The 21,256-nt window shown below is 38.5% G+C and overlaps 1 protein-coding gene across 18 annotated transcripts in view; it reads right to left on the reverse strand.

The window, feature by feature from the left end:
- The window catches only part of PLD1 (phospholipase D1), a 214,146-nt gene that overhangs the window by 94,654 nt on the left and 98,236 nt on the right, over positions 1–21,256 (reverse strand). For all 18 annotated transcript variants that reach the window (XR_014077081.1, XR_014077080.1, XM_081570924.1 and 15 more), the window contains 5 exons: positions 19,919–19,977; positions 18,722–18,814; positions 10,480–10,632; positions 6,748–6,897; positions 5,957–6,040 (listed from right to left, as the gene is read on the reverse strand). Coding sequence is in view for 16 of the 18 variants with exons in the window: in XM_081570924.1 (XP_081427050.1) it covers positions 5,957–6,040; positions 6,748–6,897; positions 10,480–10,632; positions 18,722–18,814; positions 19,919–19,977 (539 nt within the window). In the remaining 2 variants the exon portion in view is untranslated. The remainder of the gene's footprint in view (positions 1–5,956; positions 6,041–6,747; positions 6,898–10,479; positions 10,633–18,721; positions 18,815–19,918; positions 19,978–21,256) is intronic.

The raw sequence follows: 21,256 nt of genomic DNA on the forward strand, positions 1-21,256 counted from the left end.
CTAAGAAAAGAAAATATTAAGTACAATATCCTTAAAGATCACAGAGGTAAAAATCTCTACCCAAACTTCACAACTTATAAAAACGATCATGACAAAATGGCATTATTCCTAAGAATGCAAGGTTTGTTTAAAAGTTGAAAGTCAATCAATATAATTCAGCACATTAACAGAAAATAGAAAGATTATATCAATACATGCAGAAAAAAGTCTTGACAAAATTCAATACCTATTTAGAATAAAAACTCTCAATACATTTTAAGTAGAAAGGAATTTCCTCAAAGTAAGAAAAGGCACCTATTAAAAAACCTACCTAAAGCATATAATAAAAGACTGAAAGCTTTTCATCTAACACTGAAAACAAGAAAGATGTCCATTCTCACTACTTCTATTCAACATTTTACTGATGATGCTAGCCAAGGCAATAAGGAAAAAGAAAGAAAGGAAGAGAAAAAGAAATACAAGGCATACAGATTATAAAGGAAAATGGAAAACTGTCATTATTCACACATCACATGTTCATCTATGGGGAAAAATCCTAAGGCATCTACAAAACAGTTACTCGCACTAGTAAGTGAACTAAGCAAGACTGCAGTAGGAAAAATCAGTATTAAAAAATCAACCGTACTTCTATATGCTGGCAGCAAATAAATGGAACATGAACTTTTCAAAATACCATTTACAAAAACATAAAAAACATGAATTACTTAGTGATAAGTGCAAGTATGTGGAAAGTACAAAACACTGATGAGAAAATTTATGATCTAAAAAAAAAAATGGATATACAGTATTCATGAGTTGGAAGACTCAATATTGAGAAAGAAGAATATATTTGTTCTTGACATATCTTCTAGTGAGTAGTGGTTTTACTGTTCTTTTCCCTCTGATTTCTCAGCTGGGAAGAGACCTGGAAATGGGCATTGGCACAGGCAGAGAGAACCTCAGAAGTCCTCTGGTTCAGGCTTGAGGAAAGGAAGAGTGGGATCTTCTGGCAGTGGTAGGGGTGGCAGAGAAGGACCCACAGGCATCAAAAACTCCGAGGAAGTGGAATTTTTCCTTCCGATGGAAGAAATGTCATTCCAAGAGGACGATTCAAATATTCATTGTTTGGCTCTGGATACAAAGTATCACTGCAGAAACTATGTAACAGAGCAGGGCATATTTCTATCAATAGCCAGAGGACTAAACAGGGAAGGGACAGGCAACCCACAAGGAGTGGGTAGATCATGGAGAGAGAGGAGCTCAGAAAAGCAATGCTATATAAAGTTGTTTATGAACTTCTAGCTCACTCCCAAGCTGCCCACACATAAATTTGATCCTAACTATTATATAGAAGAATTTGAGAACTGAAATAAGAAATAAATCACTGCCCAAATTGGCCATTAGGTGGAGAACATGGGGGACAGATCTGAACAGCACTGTAAAGACTTTAAAAAGAAAGATGTCATTAAAGACAAACAGATAGAAGACTAGCTGGAACATTCTGCATGAACCTAATGGACCACTTTCCTGCTAAAACAGAAATATCAGTATTTTCCGTAAGATTTAAACAAGACCCAGAGGCATAATATTCAAAGCTTCCAGAATACATTAAAAAGTACTTGGCATACCAAAAAAAACCAATCAGAAAAATCTCAACTTGCAGGAAAGCCATTCGACAAATGCCAATTCCAAAATGATATGCTGTAATTATTTAATATAATTCTTTGCTAGATATTATAAAAATATTTCAACAAGTAAGGGTGAACACTCTTAAAATGGATAGTCAAAAAGTCTTAGCAAAGAAATAAAGATACAAATAAAAGCCAAAGAGAAATTTTCAAGCTGAAAAATACTACAATAACCAAACTCTCAGTGAATAGGGTCACTAGCACAGAGGTGACAAAGGAAAAAATCAGTGAACTTAAAGAGAGATAAAGAGAAATTATCCAATTTGAGTAACAAAAGATTTTTTAAAAAATTAACAAAGCCTGAAAGACCCATAGGACAATACAAAAAGATACTGATTTGTGTCATTAGACTCAGAAAAAGAGGAGAAAGAGGGAAATGCAGGAAAAAAGTTTGAAGAAATGATGGCTGAAAATTTCTCAAATTTGATGAGTGACATAAACCTACAGATTCAAGAAACTCAGTGAACTCCAAACAGGATAAATTCAAACACTACAATCAAACTGCTGAAACCTAATGACAGGAAGAAAATACTAAAAGCACTCAGAAGAAAAACAATGCATTATTTAAGAGAGGAACAATAAATCAAAATGACCATGAATTTTTCATCAGAAAACACTGAGGCCAGAATGAACGGGAGTAAATTGTAACTAGAATGCATAAAGATCTTCTGCAATTCAGTAATAGGAAGACAATCCAATAAAAAGAAGAAGAAAAATAAGATTTGAACATGCCTCCACAAAAAGCTAAACAAATGTCCAAAAGTCACCAGAAAATATGCTTACCATGAAAAGACATGCTAATACAAATTAAAATCACAAGAGACTACTGAATACCCTATTGGAATGGCTAACATTAAAAAAGAATGATACTGGGAAAAATTGAGGGCAGGAGGAGAAGGGGGCAACAGAAGATGAGATGGTTGGAGGGCATCATCAACTCAATAGACATGAGTTTGAGCAAACTCCGAGAGACAGTGAAGGACAGGGAAGCCTGGCGTGTTGCAGTCCATGGTGTTGCAAAAAGTCAGACACGACTTAGTGACTGAACAACAACAACAAAAAGACTAACAACAGCAAGTGCTTGCAATGATGAGGAGGGATGAAATTCTCAAACATTGTTAGTATATGCACTTCAGAAAACAGATTGACGGTTTCTTAGTGAAAGTCGCTCTTAGTATTGATACAATACAATAACTTGAATTTACTTTCTAAGATAAGGGTTATCAAATTATGCACCATGAATCAAATTTGGTCCATTGCCTCTTTCAGTATGGCCCATGAGCTGTTACATTTTGAAAGGTTTATTAAACACACACACACTTGTACAAACAAGAATATGCATCAGAGACTATATGTGACCTGAAACAACTGACATATTTACTTTCTGGCTCTTTACAGAAAATGTTTGCCAACCCTGTTGAAAGTCTGAAGTTTTGGACTTTTTGGGTCATAATCCACAGGAATACATTATGTATTCATCCCAGTATTTTCATCCATTCGTCTATCTACCTACCTACCTATCAATCAGTCTTCTATTGACTACTGAAATGAAAATTGCACAAAATAATAACCCTAACTTCCACTTAGGGCTTCCCTTGTGGCTCAGCTGGTAAAGAATCCACCTGCAATGCGGGAGACCTGGGTTTGATCCCTGGGTTGGGAAGATCCCCTGGAGAAGGAAAAGGCTACCCACTCGAGTATTCTGGCCTGGAGAATGCATAATGCACGGGTTCACAAAGAATCGGACACAACTGAGTGACTTTCACTTTCATTCTTCCACTTAAGCTACAACTGTCCTTTCTCTTCTTCCCTACCTTTTCTTATTGCATTATTTAAATAAAAATTCTAAATATAACTTACTACCTCTCTGCCTAAAATATTCACCTGTCTTTATCTGGACTGCTCCATCACCCGGGACTCAGGCCAGCCTCCTCTCCTGTGAAGCTTCCACAGCTCCTGCCAGCTCAGTCACTGCCCCTGCCTCCGTGCTTCCCCCCACCCCACCCTCACACTGTGGCTTCTGCTCTGCTGATCTTCACCACTGAGCTGGCCACAATCTGTTGTCCTGCACATAATTTTCTGACTGTGTATTGTCCAGGGTAGAGGTTGCTTTTCATTCATCATTCTGGACATGTGCCTGTCACATAGTGGCTGCTCATTAAGTATCTTGGAAATGAATGTGTGAATAAATTAAAAAATGAAAGAATGGGTGGTCAAATGAATTAATGAACAAAAGAGCTAAGCACTTCTAGGTCCTAGGTTGTTTCTCATTTCATTAAATCTGCCTTTTAGTTCAGTTCAGTCGCTCAGTCATGTCTAACTCTTTGAGACCCCATGGACTGCAGCATGCCAGGATTCCCTGTCCATCACCAACTCGCAGAGCTTGCTCAAATCTGCTTTGCTTGCATATTAATTGTTTCAAAAAGAGAGTAACACAGTTTTCACTCATCTATATGATGTTTCTTGATTTAGATTAGAAGCTTCTAAAGGGCATGTGCATCTTCTCACTATGCTTTTCACTCTCTCAGATCCAGATATATCAGGGTGTGATAAAGTTTCTGAATGCTCACTTTTGCAATATACTTGTACAACAAGAATTTTCTTCACTTGTTTTGAGGGAAGTTTCTGCAAAGGTTTTATTTCAAAGAAAGTGTTGTGATAAGATATTATCCTAGCACAGTCACGAAAAAGAAATAACCTGCTGATTCATTTTTTTTTGCTGACAGAAGAAACATTCAACATTCCATCTCTTCAGATGTTTAAATGAGAGCCTGCATTTCAGTGTTCAGAACTTGTAAAACGTATATTATTTGCTTATGTAAAACATGATAATATGGGAATAAATATGGAAACGCTATTTTCAGTCTCTTTCATGTCCTAGTCAAACTTTCAGAAATACTTTTTAAAGGAACATACTTACTACATTAAGCTTGAACCTATTCTCATAAGTGTGTAGAAAGTATTCAGCCAAAGAAATAGCTCCTAAGTACGAAACTTTCTTTAATTTCTGGTAGCTGACTTGAAGAGATAAAATTTGGCAAGAATAAAAGGACTAAGATTAAGCTCCTTCGTAAATGTGAGAATAAACGGAGGCACAGACATGCTGATTATCACAAGCCTTATCTGCTGACTTTAGATTAATGGTTCTCAAGCAAGAGGGACTGTGCGCCCCAGGGGACATTTGATGACCTCTGAAGACATTTTGGTTATCTCAACTGGGACCTTGCTACTGGAATCAAGTGGACAAAAGCCAGAGTTGCTGATGGTTCTAAACACCCCACAATACAAAGAACAAGCCCCTGCAATAAAGAATTATTTGGTTCCCCATGTCAGTAGTGCCAAGGTTGGGAAAGCATGCCCTAGACTTAAACATTTCCTCATCACTGAGGCAAAACAGTAGAAAAAGATGAGCTCACATTCCTAATTACTCTCCTTTCCCCCCAAAACCTAGAATTAGGAGGAAATGAATTATGATGCTATTTTCATAGTTCAATAAAGATGCATTTGGAAAGAAATAGGATAGGGAAAAATGGGGGTGGGAGGAGCATTTCAAGCAACTCAGTTCTTAGAAGGAAAACATATTTTAGACATTTTCATTTCCATTGTAGGAAACGTTAGCATCAACAATGGGTTTTAACCATCCAGGCAGATGGGTTATTGGAACTAAAGTCATACTACAAGGCCTACACCTATTCCAGGAGTAAAATTTCCCAAGAGGTAAGTGAATTTTAGATACAAGAGACTTGCAATGGCTTTAATTAGCATTTCAATTCTCATGGATGATTTTAAAGGGGGTTAGAAAATTGAAATCTGATGCATCTCTAGAAAAGCTAATCAGGCTTAGTCATTACAAAGGATATTTTAATACTAATAGGTAAATGGAAATATTTCAGTTTCAAAGGGACAATTCAGAGGAAGTGTATTCATTGGACCCTGTGACAGACATACCAACATCAGGGAAGATATCCAAGGAAGATTATTTCCCATTATCTCTACACCTATATTTGCATTGCAAAATAACCTTTACTACAATAAATATTGGTTATTTGCTTCCAAAGGGAAAAATAAAAACAAAATTGCTCAAACTAAATATTTTAACAATATATATGGATGTGAGGTTTTTTGAAAAGACCTTTCAGTAGAGGCTACTACAATTAATTAGTTGGGACTTTGAGCAAAACATCTGTGAATACTGCTGTCTTTCTTAATGTACGATTCTAGAACAGTACAACACTGCTGTATATTCCTAAACACAGAGATCTCCAAACTCCCCAGGGACATATACTAACCACCAATCTGTGATAAATATTTCTTCTTTTGCCTCTTCCATTGCATTTGCCACATCTTCAAAATATCCTTTGGCATTAACATACCTGAAAGACAAGTTGTCTGTTTCATTTTTTTAACAAAAAAGATAAAAAAAGAAATCTATCATATGGCAAAACAGAAGACGGAAGCCACTGGCTAGAATCTCTACCAAAACCACCAGCTTACTTTGTATAACTGGAAACAAAGACTGAAAATACCATGTTCTGTTTGCTATGCAGGAAGTACATTAAGCAGACAGAAGTAGGCAACCTGATTCTTTTCTGCGAAAGAATAACAAATTGAATGCTCTCATCATTGTATGAGGTCAGATGCACTCTCCCACCCTACTGAACTCACACACCATTGTTCTTCTGAGACTGACAGCAGACCATTTTCTAACCCATGGGTAGAATAACATGCTAAGCAAAATTTTATTTAAAAGAAATACCTACCAAGTAAATTTCTCTTTCTTAAATTATGGCTAATGACTTAAATAAACTTTTCATTTGCATCATTAAGAAAATGTATGAAGTTAACTTTTAAAATCAAACTTCACAATCTAAAGCTAGCTATCTAAAGTTCATTTTTTAAAAAATCATAAAAACAAAAAATGGAAAAATAATCTATGCTCAGGTAGTTCTATAAAGGCTCTTGTGAAGTATAACACATAATATTTTTTCACAGCTTCAAAAATTGATTCCGGGTGAACTTAGACCACTGTAACATTAAATGCTATGACTACCTTCATAGTCTTAGAGCAAAAAGATCTTACCATTTAGCTAAAGTGTTCTCTTGGATAGCAGCATATGACCCAAATCGATGATCTTTGAGAAAGTCGGGGCCATACTTCTGGATGAATTCTTCTATAGCCCCTCCCCACCACCGAGCATGTCTATAGCTGTTGCATTTTAAAATCAGTGTCCTTCAAAGAAAAGCAAAGTATGGGAAAGAATGGTCACTTTATGCTCTATCTCTTTAAACAATTTAAGAATTAAACATGTCCCATTTGTTCTGGTACTGTAGCAAAGAAAATTTTAGACAAAGAGCATCCTACTGATATGAAAAAAGCAGACTTTGAGATGGTTTTGGCAGTATTTAAAAATATACTCAATGTAGCAAAAACAAACTTTCAGGTTACTTATTCCCTCATTCACTTATGCAAACATGTGTAAAGGCTAGAGCTAGAGCTAACTGGACCAAGCTGTGAGGAAGACATGGAAGAGGCATAAGGTGACATCCTACATCTAAGTCTTAGAAAATTGTTGGCTCCTGTAAAGGACATTTCCCTTTTGCCCGCTTGGTGTCCATTCCCTCAGCCTCTGGAAATAGCCTGATCATCCTGTGCCTACTCTGGGTCTACCAAAGCCAACAAAATGGCATACTCCAGCTCCTGATTCCAAAGACTAGTTCAAGGATGATATTCATAAGCCAGTTCCACCCAAAAAGTGAGAATAAAATCAAGGACTTGCTCAGAAATGCCAGCAGGAGACTCTTCTCCTTCCACTGAACTTGGTTTGAGTGTAAGAGGCAGTCATCTTGCTACCACCAGGAGACCAGCCTGAGGATGGAGCAGATCCCAGGAGACAGAATTGAGAAACTCCAGGAAAATGCAGCTCAATTACATAGCTGGAGCCCCGGAATCAGCCATGGTTAACATATCTGATTACTTCTGATGTAACCCAGACTGCACTGGATTTTTCTATTGCCAATGACTACATGATCCTAAATAGTTACAGATTTGTCAGTGCTGAAAAGAAAATTCGGAGTGGGAAATTACAAAAAGTTATTACATGACAAATGCCAGAATAGGTGACTACCACTAAGAGGTGGAAATAAGTTATCCAAATTTGAAGTTCAGAGAAAACAAGGTGTGGGAACTCCCTGGCAGTCCAGTGGTTAGGACTCCATGCTCTCACTGCCAGAACTCCAGGTTCTACCCCTGGTCAGTGAAATAGGAATCTGTATGTCTCTAGGCACTGCCAAAAGGAAAAAAAAAACAAGAACAAGAATAAGAACAAAAACCCAGAGAAAACAATGTATTGAAGTCAGCAGTCTCCCTGCCATTTAGGCAGAAACTTGCCCCAATAGAGGACCAGTGCTGTGAGTGAGCAGGGAGAGTTGTATTTGGGGAGAAATGCAATGATCCTGACAAGAAGGAGGGAAGGGGCTATATGCACAGATCCTAAAATAATTATTTATAAAGATTAGGGATGTCCAAACTGGTCCCCTCGATATGTCAGAGACTGATGCTTGGCTTTTGTCTGGTGTGTAGGGAGGGGCGAGGTGAGACGTGGTGGTGCTGGGAGGAGGGGGCATTCTCCATCGGCTGCAGCAGGCAGACGCAGGGTTCTGCAGAGAGGTCACCAGGGCACAGAAAATGCCTGGGCTTGACCCAGCATGCAAGCACTGCTCCAACTGAGCTGAAATGCCTCTGAAAACCAGTTATGAGAAAAAGATATTGTAGAAGAGATAAAGGACAAACAGAAGTCTTATCACAGGATGTGAATCAGAGGTAAGGAAAGAAAAAAAAGATCCATTCCAAACATGAAGGTAGAAAGGAGAAAGGTGAAATTAAAAAATGTGTGAGGAGGGGTGTAAAGAGAACTGTCCCTAAAGAACTGAAAGACTGCTTTAGGGAGGGATTGTCAATGAAGGTAGAGAGATAAAAGGCCTTAGATTGTAAATGGAGGAATTTGGGCTTATTTGATACAAGGACGGGGACCACTTAACCAGGGAGGGAGTGGATGAAACCTGGATCTGCATGCATTCATCTGGCAAGGGAGCACAAGCGCGTGAGGATAGGAAATGGAGAGAAGATGGCCAGTAAAGCAACTGTTACAGCGACCAGTGAAAATTGTGGTCTGATTTCTATGGTCCTCCAGAAAACAGGAAAGTAGTACCAGATGGCTTTTTTTTTGGCTGCACTGTGTACCTTGTGGGATTCTAGTTCGCTGATCAGGGATTGGACTCAGGCCCTTGGCAGTGAAAGCACTGAGTCCTAACCACTGAACTGCTAGGGAATTTCCAGGAGGGAGATTTAATGGCAGCATCATTATATTTCCAATAACATCCTGAACCTCCCATTGTCTGAGATTGGGAAGTTCAGCATTTTTCACACACACGCACACACACACACACAAGCAAACATATTAGTATGAGTAGCATATTTATATTAAATATATGTATATATATTTGATGTCAGTCAGTGTGTATAGAAAGAAATGTATTGTTGTTGTCATTGTTCAGCTCACTCAGTCAAGTGCGATTCTCTGAGACCCCATGGACTGCAGCAGGCCAGGCTTCCCTGTCCTTCACTATCTCCCAGAGTTTGCTCAAACTCATGTCCATTGAATTGGTGATGCCATCCAACCATCTCATATTCTGTTGTCCCCTTCTCCTCCTGCCTTCAATCTTTCCTAGCATCAGGGTCTTTTCCAAAGAGTCGGCTCTTCACATCAGGTGGCCAAAGTATTAGAGCTTCAGTTTCAGCTCAGTCTTTTCAATGAATGTTCAGGGTTGATTTCCTTTAGGACTGACTGGCTTGATCTCCTTGCAGTCCAAGGGACTCTCAAGAGTCTTCTCCAACACCACAGTTCAAAAGCATCAATTCTTCGGTGCTCAGCCTTCTTTATGGTCAACCCTCACATCCATACATGACTACTGGAAAAACCATAGCTTTGACTATACGGACCTTTGTATATCTGTATGCGCTTCCCAGGTGGCTCAGTGGTAAAGAGTCTGCTTGCCAAGGAGGAGATGTGGGTTCAATCCCTGGGTCATAAAGATCCCCTGGAGCAGGAAATGGCAACCCACTCCAGTATTCTTGCCTAGAGAATTCCATAGACAGAGGAGCCTGAGGGGCTATAGTCCATGGTGTTGCAAAAGAGTTGGATACAACTTAGCAACTAAACAACAAAAATGTATTCATATACATGAGCCTGAACTTTATAGAGACAAATATATATATCAGAGAGAAAAAGACACACATATATTGTATAACTACAACCTTTCAGAAAGAAACATTTATCAACACACACACAAACTCACTAATAAAATCTATAATAAATGTACAGCTGAGTATCCTTCAAGGTATCTTTTTAAAAATCTGTATGTAAGCAGAATTTTTATAATCAAATCACTTTGTACATGTTTTATTAATTAAAAGGTATCCATTTATAAAGTAAAATTCTACTTTTTAAAAACAAGAACTATTACTCCTTATCTGTTTGGTAAACTGGTATTATTGGGTAGTCAATTTTGTTAAAGCAGGCATACATTTTGTTAAAACAGGCACACAGCAATACATGGTACCATTTATTCTGATTCTTGCATATAAGATACTCTGCATCTTAAAGATATAAAAAAAAGTAGTTTCATTACTTTTAATTGAGGATGAGTTCTAAACAATAATTTTCTAACACCTAAATTATTTTACCTTCTTCACTTACGCTTGGGAGAAAAACTGTTTTTAGAGAAATCTTTTAAAAATCTTCCCAAATTCTACCTTGAAAGATTATCAATTCGGAGTCCATATTTCGTCTCTGTCTCCTTTCTCCCCACCTTAACTCTGAATTCTTTATCCACCAGCAGGACGAAGGCAATAGCACCACTGTCTGGTTTCATATACAGTAAAAAGGAATCTTTTACTATCAACCACCTGTAAAAAGGAAATACGTATTTTTGAAGTTGTACTGAATTACTGATACAAAGGGAACAAGTTATTATGACAAGTTTGAAGTAAGCACTCTAGCAGACAGTAAGCATAATTTTATCTTTTACACAAGGGATCTATTTTTTAAAATATGAAAACACTATGAAACAGAAAAACAATAAAAAAAAATCTTCCTCTTATGTTTCCCTGAGAAGTACTGGCACCAAGCACTTCAAGACAATTCACTGGCCCTTTAGACACTAATAGCAAAGCCTGGAAGAATGTCCCTGATGTGGGTGGGCAGTGCTCACAGGATGCACAGCAGGAACCAAAGCTGTTAGAAAAACGGGGTGGGTTAGTGTTTGCTAAAATAAACCATCACAGAAGAGGCAACTGAGTCTCTGAGTAAGTAAAAATTCCCCTCTAAAAAAATTCAATAAGCATCCAGTACTCTGCATATTGTTCATTTCAAATTATTGGTGGTTTAAGGACCATTAATAAATGATGCTCAGTGGAACATGATCTCTCAAAAGTATATCTGCAATCAATTCAATACGTATTTAAGAGCTTCATGATGGAAAAGTCCAGTGATAAACTGGGAGTTAGAGCAGAGGCAGAAATGGCACAAAGATAAATCAGACATGTTTTCAAAGGAATTTATTAGGCTGATGGGGCACAATAACAATGCTAGGCTGAATGGGATAGGTATTAAAGGACAAAAGCAAAAAGAGATGTGTGTAAGGAAAGAGATCTCGGTTCCAAGAGAAAGAGCTAGTGGCATTTCTCAAAGAAGTGTTGTCTGAGCAAAACCAGGAAGGAGCCCAACAAGCAGAGCCCAAATAAGTAGTCCAGGTATACATCCCACATGGAGGGAAGAGTCAGCAAAGGCACTAAGGCTGGAAATGCTGCTTGTATTGGGAGACAGTCTGGGGAGGCCAGGGTTTCAGGAAGCGTAGCAGATGAGGTGTGGGGAGTAGGGTAGGAGCCTGGCAAAGGCCACATTGAGGAGAGTCTGAAGGCCATGTAGGTAATATCATAGTCACATGCAATTGTGTAGTGGTCAAATGAATTGGTCAATAATTAAAAAAATGAACAATGGGAATATTATATCACATATTAGGCAACACAAAGCATGTTATGAAATAGGTAAGGCCAGAATGCTGCTACTAAGTCGCTTCAGTCGTGTCTGACTCTGTGCGACCCCATAGACGGCAGCCCACCAGGCTCCCCCGTCCCTGGGATTCTTCAGGCAAGAACACTGGAGTGGGTTGCCATTTCCTTCTCCAATGCATGAAGTGAAAAGTGAAAGTGAAGTCGCTCAGTCGTGTCCGACTCTTAGCGACCCCATGGACCGAAGCCTACCAGGCTCCTCTGTCCGTGAATACTTGAACATAAATGAACAAATATTGTAAAGTAACATGTGAAGTCAGAAGTTAAAGGAAACCTATAACAAACCATTACTGAAATTGCTAACCACATTACATTTTAGTGGCTCTCTAATTTGGGATTTAATGTAGACAATCTACATTGATTTCCACATGGTTTCATTTCATTTGTTTTTTAATATATAGGCTGTCTCCTTTCCAATTAAAGGGGGTGGGATGGATTTAGGATAACACAGTAAAGGTCATACATGTGTTACAATTAACAAAAGGGAAAACATCAAGGTCAGAGAAAGCAAATATCTAACCACAACACTAACATAATTATGGTGATGACACACCAGTGTGGGTTTGAGCTTCCTGGTTTTTCTTATCAAATGAATAAATTAAGGAAATAAAGAAGTCGCCCAACAAAAAGATAAATTCCAAAGAAAGTTTCTTACTTGGAAGCTAACATAAAGCAACTGAACAATTTTAATGGATAACACTCTCAATAGCTTTCAGAAAATGCAGAAATTCATGTTTTGTAAGAATTCTCTTAACACTCCTCAATATAACTGCCAAGGCCATGATATCAAATGGAAACTGAAGGGGCTGAGTTATGAGTTACATGTAACTGCTTGTTGATGAAAAGTCAGTCAAGGTTTAAAGAGAGTAGACAAATCATATATCTGTTAAAGGTCCTTTTTTAGCTGTGGTCCCTTGTCCCAGCTTGACTTTCTACGTAAGCTAGAGAGCAGACGGCAGGGCATAGGCCCAGAGCAGCAGTGTGCTATGTTGCTGACCAGGAAGGAGCCACAGGCTTTGAAAACCACAGCTGGTGGGTTTGTCAAACTGAGACAGAAAAGTCAAATGTACTGGACTTGGGAACTTGCCTAGAAGTCAAGGTCTCCTGAATGGCATCAGAGCCAGCTCTAGCCAGAGCTTCACACCAGACACAATAGTGAAGGATGAAGAAATACAGAGGTACTTAATAGTGACTGCTGGATTTTGAAATCTGAAGGCAAAAGACAATGGTTTCTGTTTTGACGATGATGAGTTGTTTTCTATAACAGTTATTAGATATAAGGTGAATTGATTCTTGGCCTTTGTTTAGAGCTCTTAACTATGCCATTCATTAAACTTCTTCTTTTTTCTCCTCTTTGTCTCTTTTGTCAATAGATTTGTTTCTTTAACAGGATGATATGCATCAAGAAAGGAATTGGTCAAGCAGTCTTCTGGGAGTCAGCACCTGCTGCTCAGGGATTAAGTGTCTGCTTGAAGTCAGCCTCCCTGGGCTCCAGTTTTGGTTCTGTCACTTGCTCTTTTCTGTGAACTGGGGTAATTGAGCCTGAGGTCTAAATCCATAAAACAAGGATAACAGTAATGTCCAGCTCATAAGTATTTTTGAAGATTCACTCAGATGACTTAAGGATGTTGCTTAGCACAATGCCTGGAGCCAATAAATGTGAGCTTTTATGAATCCTCTTGTACTATACCAGGTGAGATTATGGTCTGTTCTAACAAGATGTGACCTGTTCTACTACAAACTGTGTCATTAAAATGCAGATAGAGCCACCTAAGTCAGACGTCACCTTCTCAGCCTCATCTCGTACTCTTCCTTCCCACCACGTTGCTCTCACTGGTCCTGAGACTTGCTAACCTTGTTCCCTGGGCTTCTACATTTGCTCTTCCTCACTTAGAAATTATTTCTTGCAGATCCTCCCATGAGCAGTCCCTTCCTGTCAATCAATCTTTTGCTTAAATATTTCTCCAGGGGAAGGTTTTCCTGGGCTCCCATCCCACCCGCCTCTGCATCCTGTTTAGCTTCTTCATAGCACTTGTCACTGTCTGAAACTAAATTATTTATTTGTCTGCTTGTTTCTTGTCCTTCCTTTACTAGAAAGTGAGATCCTTGATGACAGAGAGCGTGTGTCATGTCCACTGGTATCTTCCCAGGGCCCAGACAAGTCTTCAGGCAAAGCAACACTCTTGCCTGAATTACAGCTGCACAAATGGATCATGGAGAGTAAATAAAATCATTTAGACATGGTCACTGTTTAAAAATTGTAATTCTTGGTATAGTTCCTAGTTCAGTAAATGCTAAATTTATTTCTTACAAATTATCTCTTAAGATATTATTTGAGATAAGAAACTTATCATTGAGCCCATCAATAGGATGTGCTATTTAAGTAGATGTTTTAAATTGAGGGAAGAAATGCTTGCTGTGTTTGCCAGTAGAACAGAAGAAATGTGTTTTTTTTTTCTCTTTTCTTCATACTTATGCCTGAGACTTGGTTGAAAGTTTGATTGCCTTGTTTGCCTTATGTCAGTTTGTCAACACAGAATATACAAAATGATCAGAATCTTCTTTTTAATGGATACAAAAATTAAAAAAAAGAGATATGACCAAGTGTTTCTCTTAAAAGTAACTCTCATTTAGACACCAATAGTCTTCTAGTGTGGGAAATTTTTCAAACAAAATTTGTCAGCTACATCTTATCATTGTTGTTTGGTACTGACATTTTATACCCCATGAATGTAACTCAGGAGATATTTATTAACATAGAACCAAGGCTTCAAGTTTCATGGAAAGATTTATACAATTTAAAATGAAGAGATATTTTATTCTAGGGAAGATTATATCTTTTTAGATTGTTCCGGTTGAAGTCTGATATGCGTGTTCAGTCACTTCAGTTGTGTCCCACTCTTTGCAACACCATGGACTGTAGCCCACCAGGCTCCTCTGTCCATGGGATTCTCCAGGCAAGAATACTGGAGTGAGTTGTCATGCCTTCCTCCAGGGGACCTTCCTGACCCAGGGATCGAACTCACATCTCCTGTGTCTCTTGCATTGTAGGCAGTTTCTTTACCTACTGAGCCACCAGGGAAGACTAAAATCTGACATATCAGACTTTAAAATGTGGGGGAGGTATATTTCCTTTATATAACAAAGCCTCCCCCTTCTATCTTTTCAGGCTGCCCCTTCTTACAGAGGTTAAAACTCAAAAGTCAATTCCTTGACTTCTGTAGCTAAAGCCTCCATCTGAAGTCCTCACGTCCCTGACTGTCCCATCACCTTCTTTTTCCTTCAAAGCTCTGATCAACACTTGCGCTGATGTCATTCACCCTGCTTGTCAGCTTCTCCACTGTCTGTGATCTCCTCCAATAGTGCTCTGTGAGGGAAGGGACCTGGACTTGTTCACCACTGTTCTCACAGTGGCTAGAACATAGCCTGGCAAACATTAGGCACTCAGTAAATGACAAAATGGACCAGATCCAGGCTTCCATTTCTTGAGTAGATGTCTTAGGTTGGATTGCTCTAGAAGTCAACTCGGAGACAAGGATGGAAGTGAAAGCAGTTTGTAAAGGGACTTATTAGGGAGCTTAGTAGGAAGCAGAGGAAGGGAAGGACAGGAAGGAAGAGCAGGAAGGGAGCCATCGAGGATGTGTTTTCATGCACTGGACTGTGGGCAGCTGTGCTGCAAATCTGCCAGGGAACCCGGGAGACAGTGCAGAGTTTGCTGGAGAATCACCCTACCGAGGGGTGAGGGGGCTGGACTCCCACCAGCTCTTGGCTGAAGGCTGTTCCTAGGGGCTGCGAATGCCTCCAGCCTACTCTGCTCAGGCAGTCCAGAGCAAGTCTTCGGTCAAAGACTTACCGGTGCTTGCAGCCCAAAATCCATACTTGGCATTTAGTAGCAACCTTAGGCAAAATTGATGACCAGGGAGTAGGCAAGAGGAATCTGTGCCAGGTCCCCAGTGGTTTGGAGGTCCTGCCTCCCCAACAGGCAGGGTGTGGCGCAGGAAACAAGGGCAGGAAGTGAAGGTGTTGATCGCTCAGTCGTGTCCGACTCTTTGCGACCCCATGGACTGGAGCCTGCCAGGCTCCTCTGTCTGTGGAATTCTCCATGCAAGAATACAGGAGTGGGCTGCCATTTCCTTTTCCAGGGGGCTTCCTGACCCAGGGATAGAACCCAAGTCTCCTGCATTGCAGGCAGATTCTTTACCAGGGAAGTTGATAAGGGCAGGAGCAGGCTGGCTTAAGCTCTGCTCCTCTCCTGGCTTGGCACTCAGTGTTCCCCAGGGTCCTAAAGCACTGCAGGTAGGAGAGGGTGGGAAGCTACTTCAAGTGGGAGTCTCTGAATTTCCTGTGATGTTACTTGTACCTCAAGTTTCTGGGGACATTTAAATAACTTACAGAAGTTTATTTGAAAACAAATATTGTCTAGTCTACTATTCCTCTGTTTATTGTAGTTAAAAAATCTTTTTTTTTTTTGTAACACAGAAATTCTCAACTTACTCTAGCTTAACCTCTTGATCTTTCCCTTGTAATTTCTTCTATTCTTTAAAACCCAGAAAATAAGAAACCAATCTAATGGTATTTTTGGCTGGCAGTGTATCCTGAAATACACACTTAAAGATCCTAGTTTTAAGCTTAAATATCTTCAACTCACACATAGCTCAATTTCATCTTTACACATGAGTTCATATTTTTTTTCAAGGTTAGAGAAATAACATACATCTCTTAATACTTTAAAAAAATTCCAGTAAATTATTATTGGAACAAATAGCTGTTGTCTATTATGTTCAAAACGTTGTCATAGAGGCTTTGAGGAACAAATAAGAATGAGATAAGAATACTCCTCTATAAGGAGTCTTTAGTTGGACAGGACATAGGACATGAATTAAAGTTTTCTGTCTATATCACACTTACCATGATATACATCCTCACAGATATAACTCTAAAATTACTCCTGAACACTACCATTTTTTTGTTTATTTTTTATGTATAGTTTAGTGGGTCTTAGTGTATTTTAGTTTACTATATTTGTAAATTTGCATGGTGTCACCATTAATATCTAATTCCAGAATATTTTCATCACCCAAAAAGAATTCCACACCCAAATGCAAACTAGTACAGCTACTATGGAGAACAGTGTGGAGATTCCTTAAAAAAACAGAAATAGAACTGACATATGACCCAGCAATCCCACTGCTGGGCATACACACCAAGGAAACCAGAACTGAAAGAGACACATATACCCCAATGTTCATCACAGCATTGTTTACGATAGCTAGGACATGGAAGCAACCTAGATGTCTATCGGCAGATGAATGGATAAGAAACCTGTGGTATATATACACACTGAAATATTATTCAGCTATTAAAAAGAGCACATTTGAATCAGTTCTAATGAGGTGGATGAAACTGGAGTCTATTATATAGAGTGAAGTGAGTCAGAAAGAAAAACACCAATATAGTATATTAAAGCATATATATGGAATTTAGAAAGATGGTAATGATGACCCTAATGTGAGACAGCAAAAGAGACACAGACATAAAGAATAGACTTTTGGACTCTGTGGAAGAAGGCGAGGGTGGGATGATTTGAGAGAATAGCATTGAAACACGTATATTACCATATGTGAAACAGATCACCAGTTCCAGGTTCGATGCATGAGACAGGGTGCTCAGGGCTGGTGCACTGGGATGACCCTGAGGGATGGGATGGGGAGGGAGGTGGGAGGGGGGTTCAGGATGGGGACACATGTACACCCATGGCTGATTCACATTAATGTATGGCAAAAACCACTACAATATTGTAAAGTAATTAGCCTCCAATTAAAACAAATAAATTAATTAAAAAAAAAGAATTCCACACCCAGTAGTAGTAACTCACCATTCCCGTTGTGCTATAGCCCTTGGAAACCATGAATATACTCTGTCTCTACAGATTTGCTTATTCTAAACATTTCATGTGAATGGAATCATATAATACGTGACCTTCTGTATCTATTTCTTTTTCACTTAGTGTAATGTTTCCAAAGTTAATTCATATTACAACATATATCAGCCTTCATTTGATTTTTTCATTAAAATTAAAAAATATTCAAATATAATTCAAAAACCATAAAATTCACCCCTTGAAAATGTACAATTTAGTGGTTTTAATATATTCACAAATTTGTGCAACCATCATGGTCATCTAATTCCAGATATTTTCCAGAAAGAAATCCCACACCCATTAGTATTCTTCATTCCTTTTTATGGCCAAATAATATTCCATCATATGGCTGTACCATATTTTGGTTAACCACTCATCAGGGGATGGACATTTGGGCTTTTTACACTTTTTGTCTACTCTGAATAATGCTGCTATGAACATTCATGTATAAGTTTTCATGGAGATATATTTTTTCAGTTCTGTTTGGAAATATCTAGGGTATGTGGTAACTGTATGTTTAACATTTTGAGGAAGAGCCACCCTGTTTTCCAAAGTGGCTGTATCATATTACATGATGCACCAGCAATGTATGAGGGTTCTAATTTCTCTACAGCCTTGTCAATACTTGCTATTGTCCAATTTGCTTATCACAGCCATCCCGGTGGCTGTGAAGTTTTAGATCTCTGTGGTTTTGATTTATCTTCCCCTAATGACTAGTGATGTTAAGCATAATGACTTGTGCTAGTTGGCCACTGTCTATGTTCTCTGGCTGACCAATTTTTGAATCCTATGGCCCATTGGGTTTTTATGTATGTAATTGGCATACTCTCCCTGCAAGTGCAATTTTGAGTAGAGTGTTTAAATAGAGCTGAAACCTGAAACTTAAAAATAATTTAAAATTTGCTCTGCCATGACTTTCAAAGATTTATAATTGAAAACTAGAATATAAAAACTCCCCAAATACTCAGTTTATTAAGACAAACACACAAAACTCTCAAGTCTCACCTTTTTGCCCACCGATAGCAGGCTCTTCCCTGGCCACAGCAATTCAGGCCTGGTATTCTGTGTCCTCCAGATCTTTTCATTATCATACCTTCTCTGAAAGAGACATCAAGTTAACCCATCATCTTTAAACTTCCAGCTCACACTTAGCTGATATAGCCTCATAACTGGGGACTAAATAAACTGTTCTGTTCTCCCATGCCCTTCCTCTCTACTTTTTCTGCTTTCACTGTCAAATAGATCAATGCTATGTTTACTAGGCTGAGAACTCCTGCAGCCAATCTTTAAACCACCCTGGTGGATGTAGGCCTGTTGGCACAGGGGACAGCATACCGCACACACAGCAGGACCTTAAGCATCCCAGCTTCTGGCTCTAAATGCTGAGCATTCCCTCCAGCCACCATGACAGCTTGAAAAAGACCCCACATGTTGCCAAATGTCGGCAAGGGGAAGGTTCATCTGCTATGGAGATCATTGACAATGCTCACCTACAGATTCCAGGGTATTTCTGCATCCCTTCACCTACAGTTCTAGGACAAATCCATGTCAAAGAAGTAAAGCAAAGCTATTACTTTGGAAGGAGAAATATCCTAACTCTGAAAGATGTGAAAAGAAAAAACAATAATAATGGCCAACCAAACAACAAAAAAAAATAAAAGAACTACCAACAATGTTCTTGACTAGAAAAGTTAAACTGTTTGTAATATCAAGCTCTCATATCATGAAGGATGTGCTCAGTCGCTCAGTTGTGGCCGACTCTTTGAAACCCCATGGACTGTAGCCCATCAGAAGATAATCATAAAGTAAATTTCAATCTTGTTATATAACATACATTTTACACAGTATCACTTTTATTCATTAAAATAAATGATAAATAGCTAACTTTTATATGTGATTAAAAGAAGGGATCTTGTATATTTTATTTTTAATGCATTCTCTCACAGATCATATTTGTTACCTCTGTTAAACACCCACTACTGTGGGGTAAGAGGAGAAGGAGTGCGGAGTAGTTGGCACCCTTGTTTAATGTAGCAAGATACTCTGTTTTGTATAAATAGGTCCCTCAGTTGCTCTGACTCCGTTGGGAAGAAAACAGTGAAGCCAGGGGAGCTCCATCACCTTGGCACGCCAATAAATCAAAGGCTACAATGCTCATTAACTTTTCATACTTCTCCTTAGAGGTCCAATACAGAAACTTACATGCCCTTTGGTCCCAAATCATGGATGAAAGACAGCTGGCTTATGTCAAGAAATTCTGTCTGAAAAGAGGCCAAAAATCCACACGTTAGAAAGCAAAAAAAGAAGAGGAAAAATTTAGGCATTCAAAAAATATTATGTACCTCCATGTATAAGCACATCTGGGGTACTCTACAGATTACACAGATCAATAATGGCACTGCCCTGAAAAAGTATTTTTTAGAAGCATATACACAATTAAAACACGACCAAGATAGTGATGTGTGCTCTAAAATGTAGAGACAAAATGCTCAAGAAGGTCATGGTGAGACCTGCCAACAATAGTAGACCATGTCAATAACAGCCTTAATAGAAAATCAAAGACAAAAAGATACACTCCTGGCATTAGGAGGCAGAGGAGAGACCAGACACGGAAAACACTCCACATCAATCAAGTTCTGTGGGAAGAACCGCAACAGTTACATGTAAAAGTAGTTATTAATAGAGTTACAGGGAGAGGATGACCGCTCCCTAGCTAATGGGACATCACAGAGGAAAGGGTGTTTGATCTGGGCTTATAAATGGGATTAATAAAATGAAATATAACAATTTTCCTTTGAAGTTTTGTTTATGTGATTGTGACTGCCTAATATTAACCGTGTAAGAAAAAATTACACATCTCTCAAAGCTGTCAGTACTGTGAGGTCCAACTGATTTTCTTTCTTAGGGTGATTGGAAGAAGTTTTTAAAATTCAAAAGGATTTAAATATCTTTAAAAACCTCAGATCAAACATATCCTCACATAGCACTTTTTATAAGGATTTTGAAAATCAAGGTCTTTATATTTTATTTCTTATATCGAACATGGTGATTTGGTACCATACATTTTAAAATTCTGATTTGTGGAAATGTATTCTAATTGGAAAATATAGAAATACACAGGTTATTAGAAATGATAGTATAGACTTTAAGCCATAGAATTCGAAATGTCTTGAAATCCTAAGCCAGAATTTCTCATTTTATCTCTAGGGAGCAGAGAGAAAAATACTAATCCTAGTTTATACTGGAAGAAACTTTTCCAGAGGTGTAACTAATTTATGCAAAGTCAGAGACTAGCTGAACAGAAGAATAGGAAATAAAAAGCAAAAATCAGGGAAACCATTCAGGGAAACCATTCATCTAATACTTAGATATTTTCTTATGCACATATAGCTATTATCAAATCATGACAAGAGGAATATTATTTGAAATAATTCAGAAACCATAACTTCAGAATATCATACAAAAGTTGCTAAATGTAGAGAATTTCATCTAAATAAAAAAACACACATTAGCAATGCAGAAAATTTAAAGCTGTGTATT

Source organism: Giraffa tippelskirchi, chromosome 2 (assembly GCF_054371585.1).
Source record: "Giraffa tippelskirchi isolate mGirTip1 chromosome 2, T2T-mGirTip1v1.2.pri, whole genome shotgun sequence".
Lineage (NCBI taxonomy): Eukaryota > Metazoa > Chordata > Mammalia > Artiodactyla > Giraffidae > Giraffa > Giraffa tippelskirchi.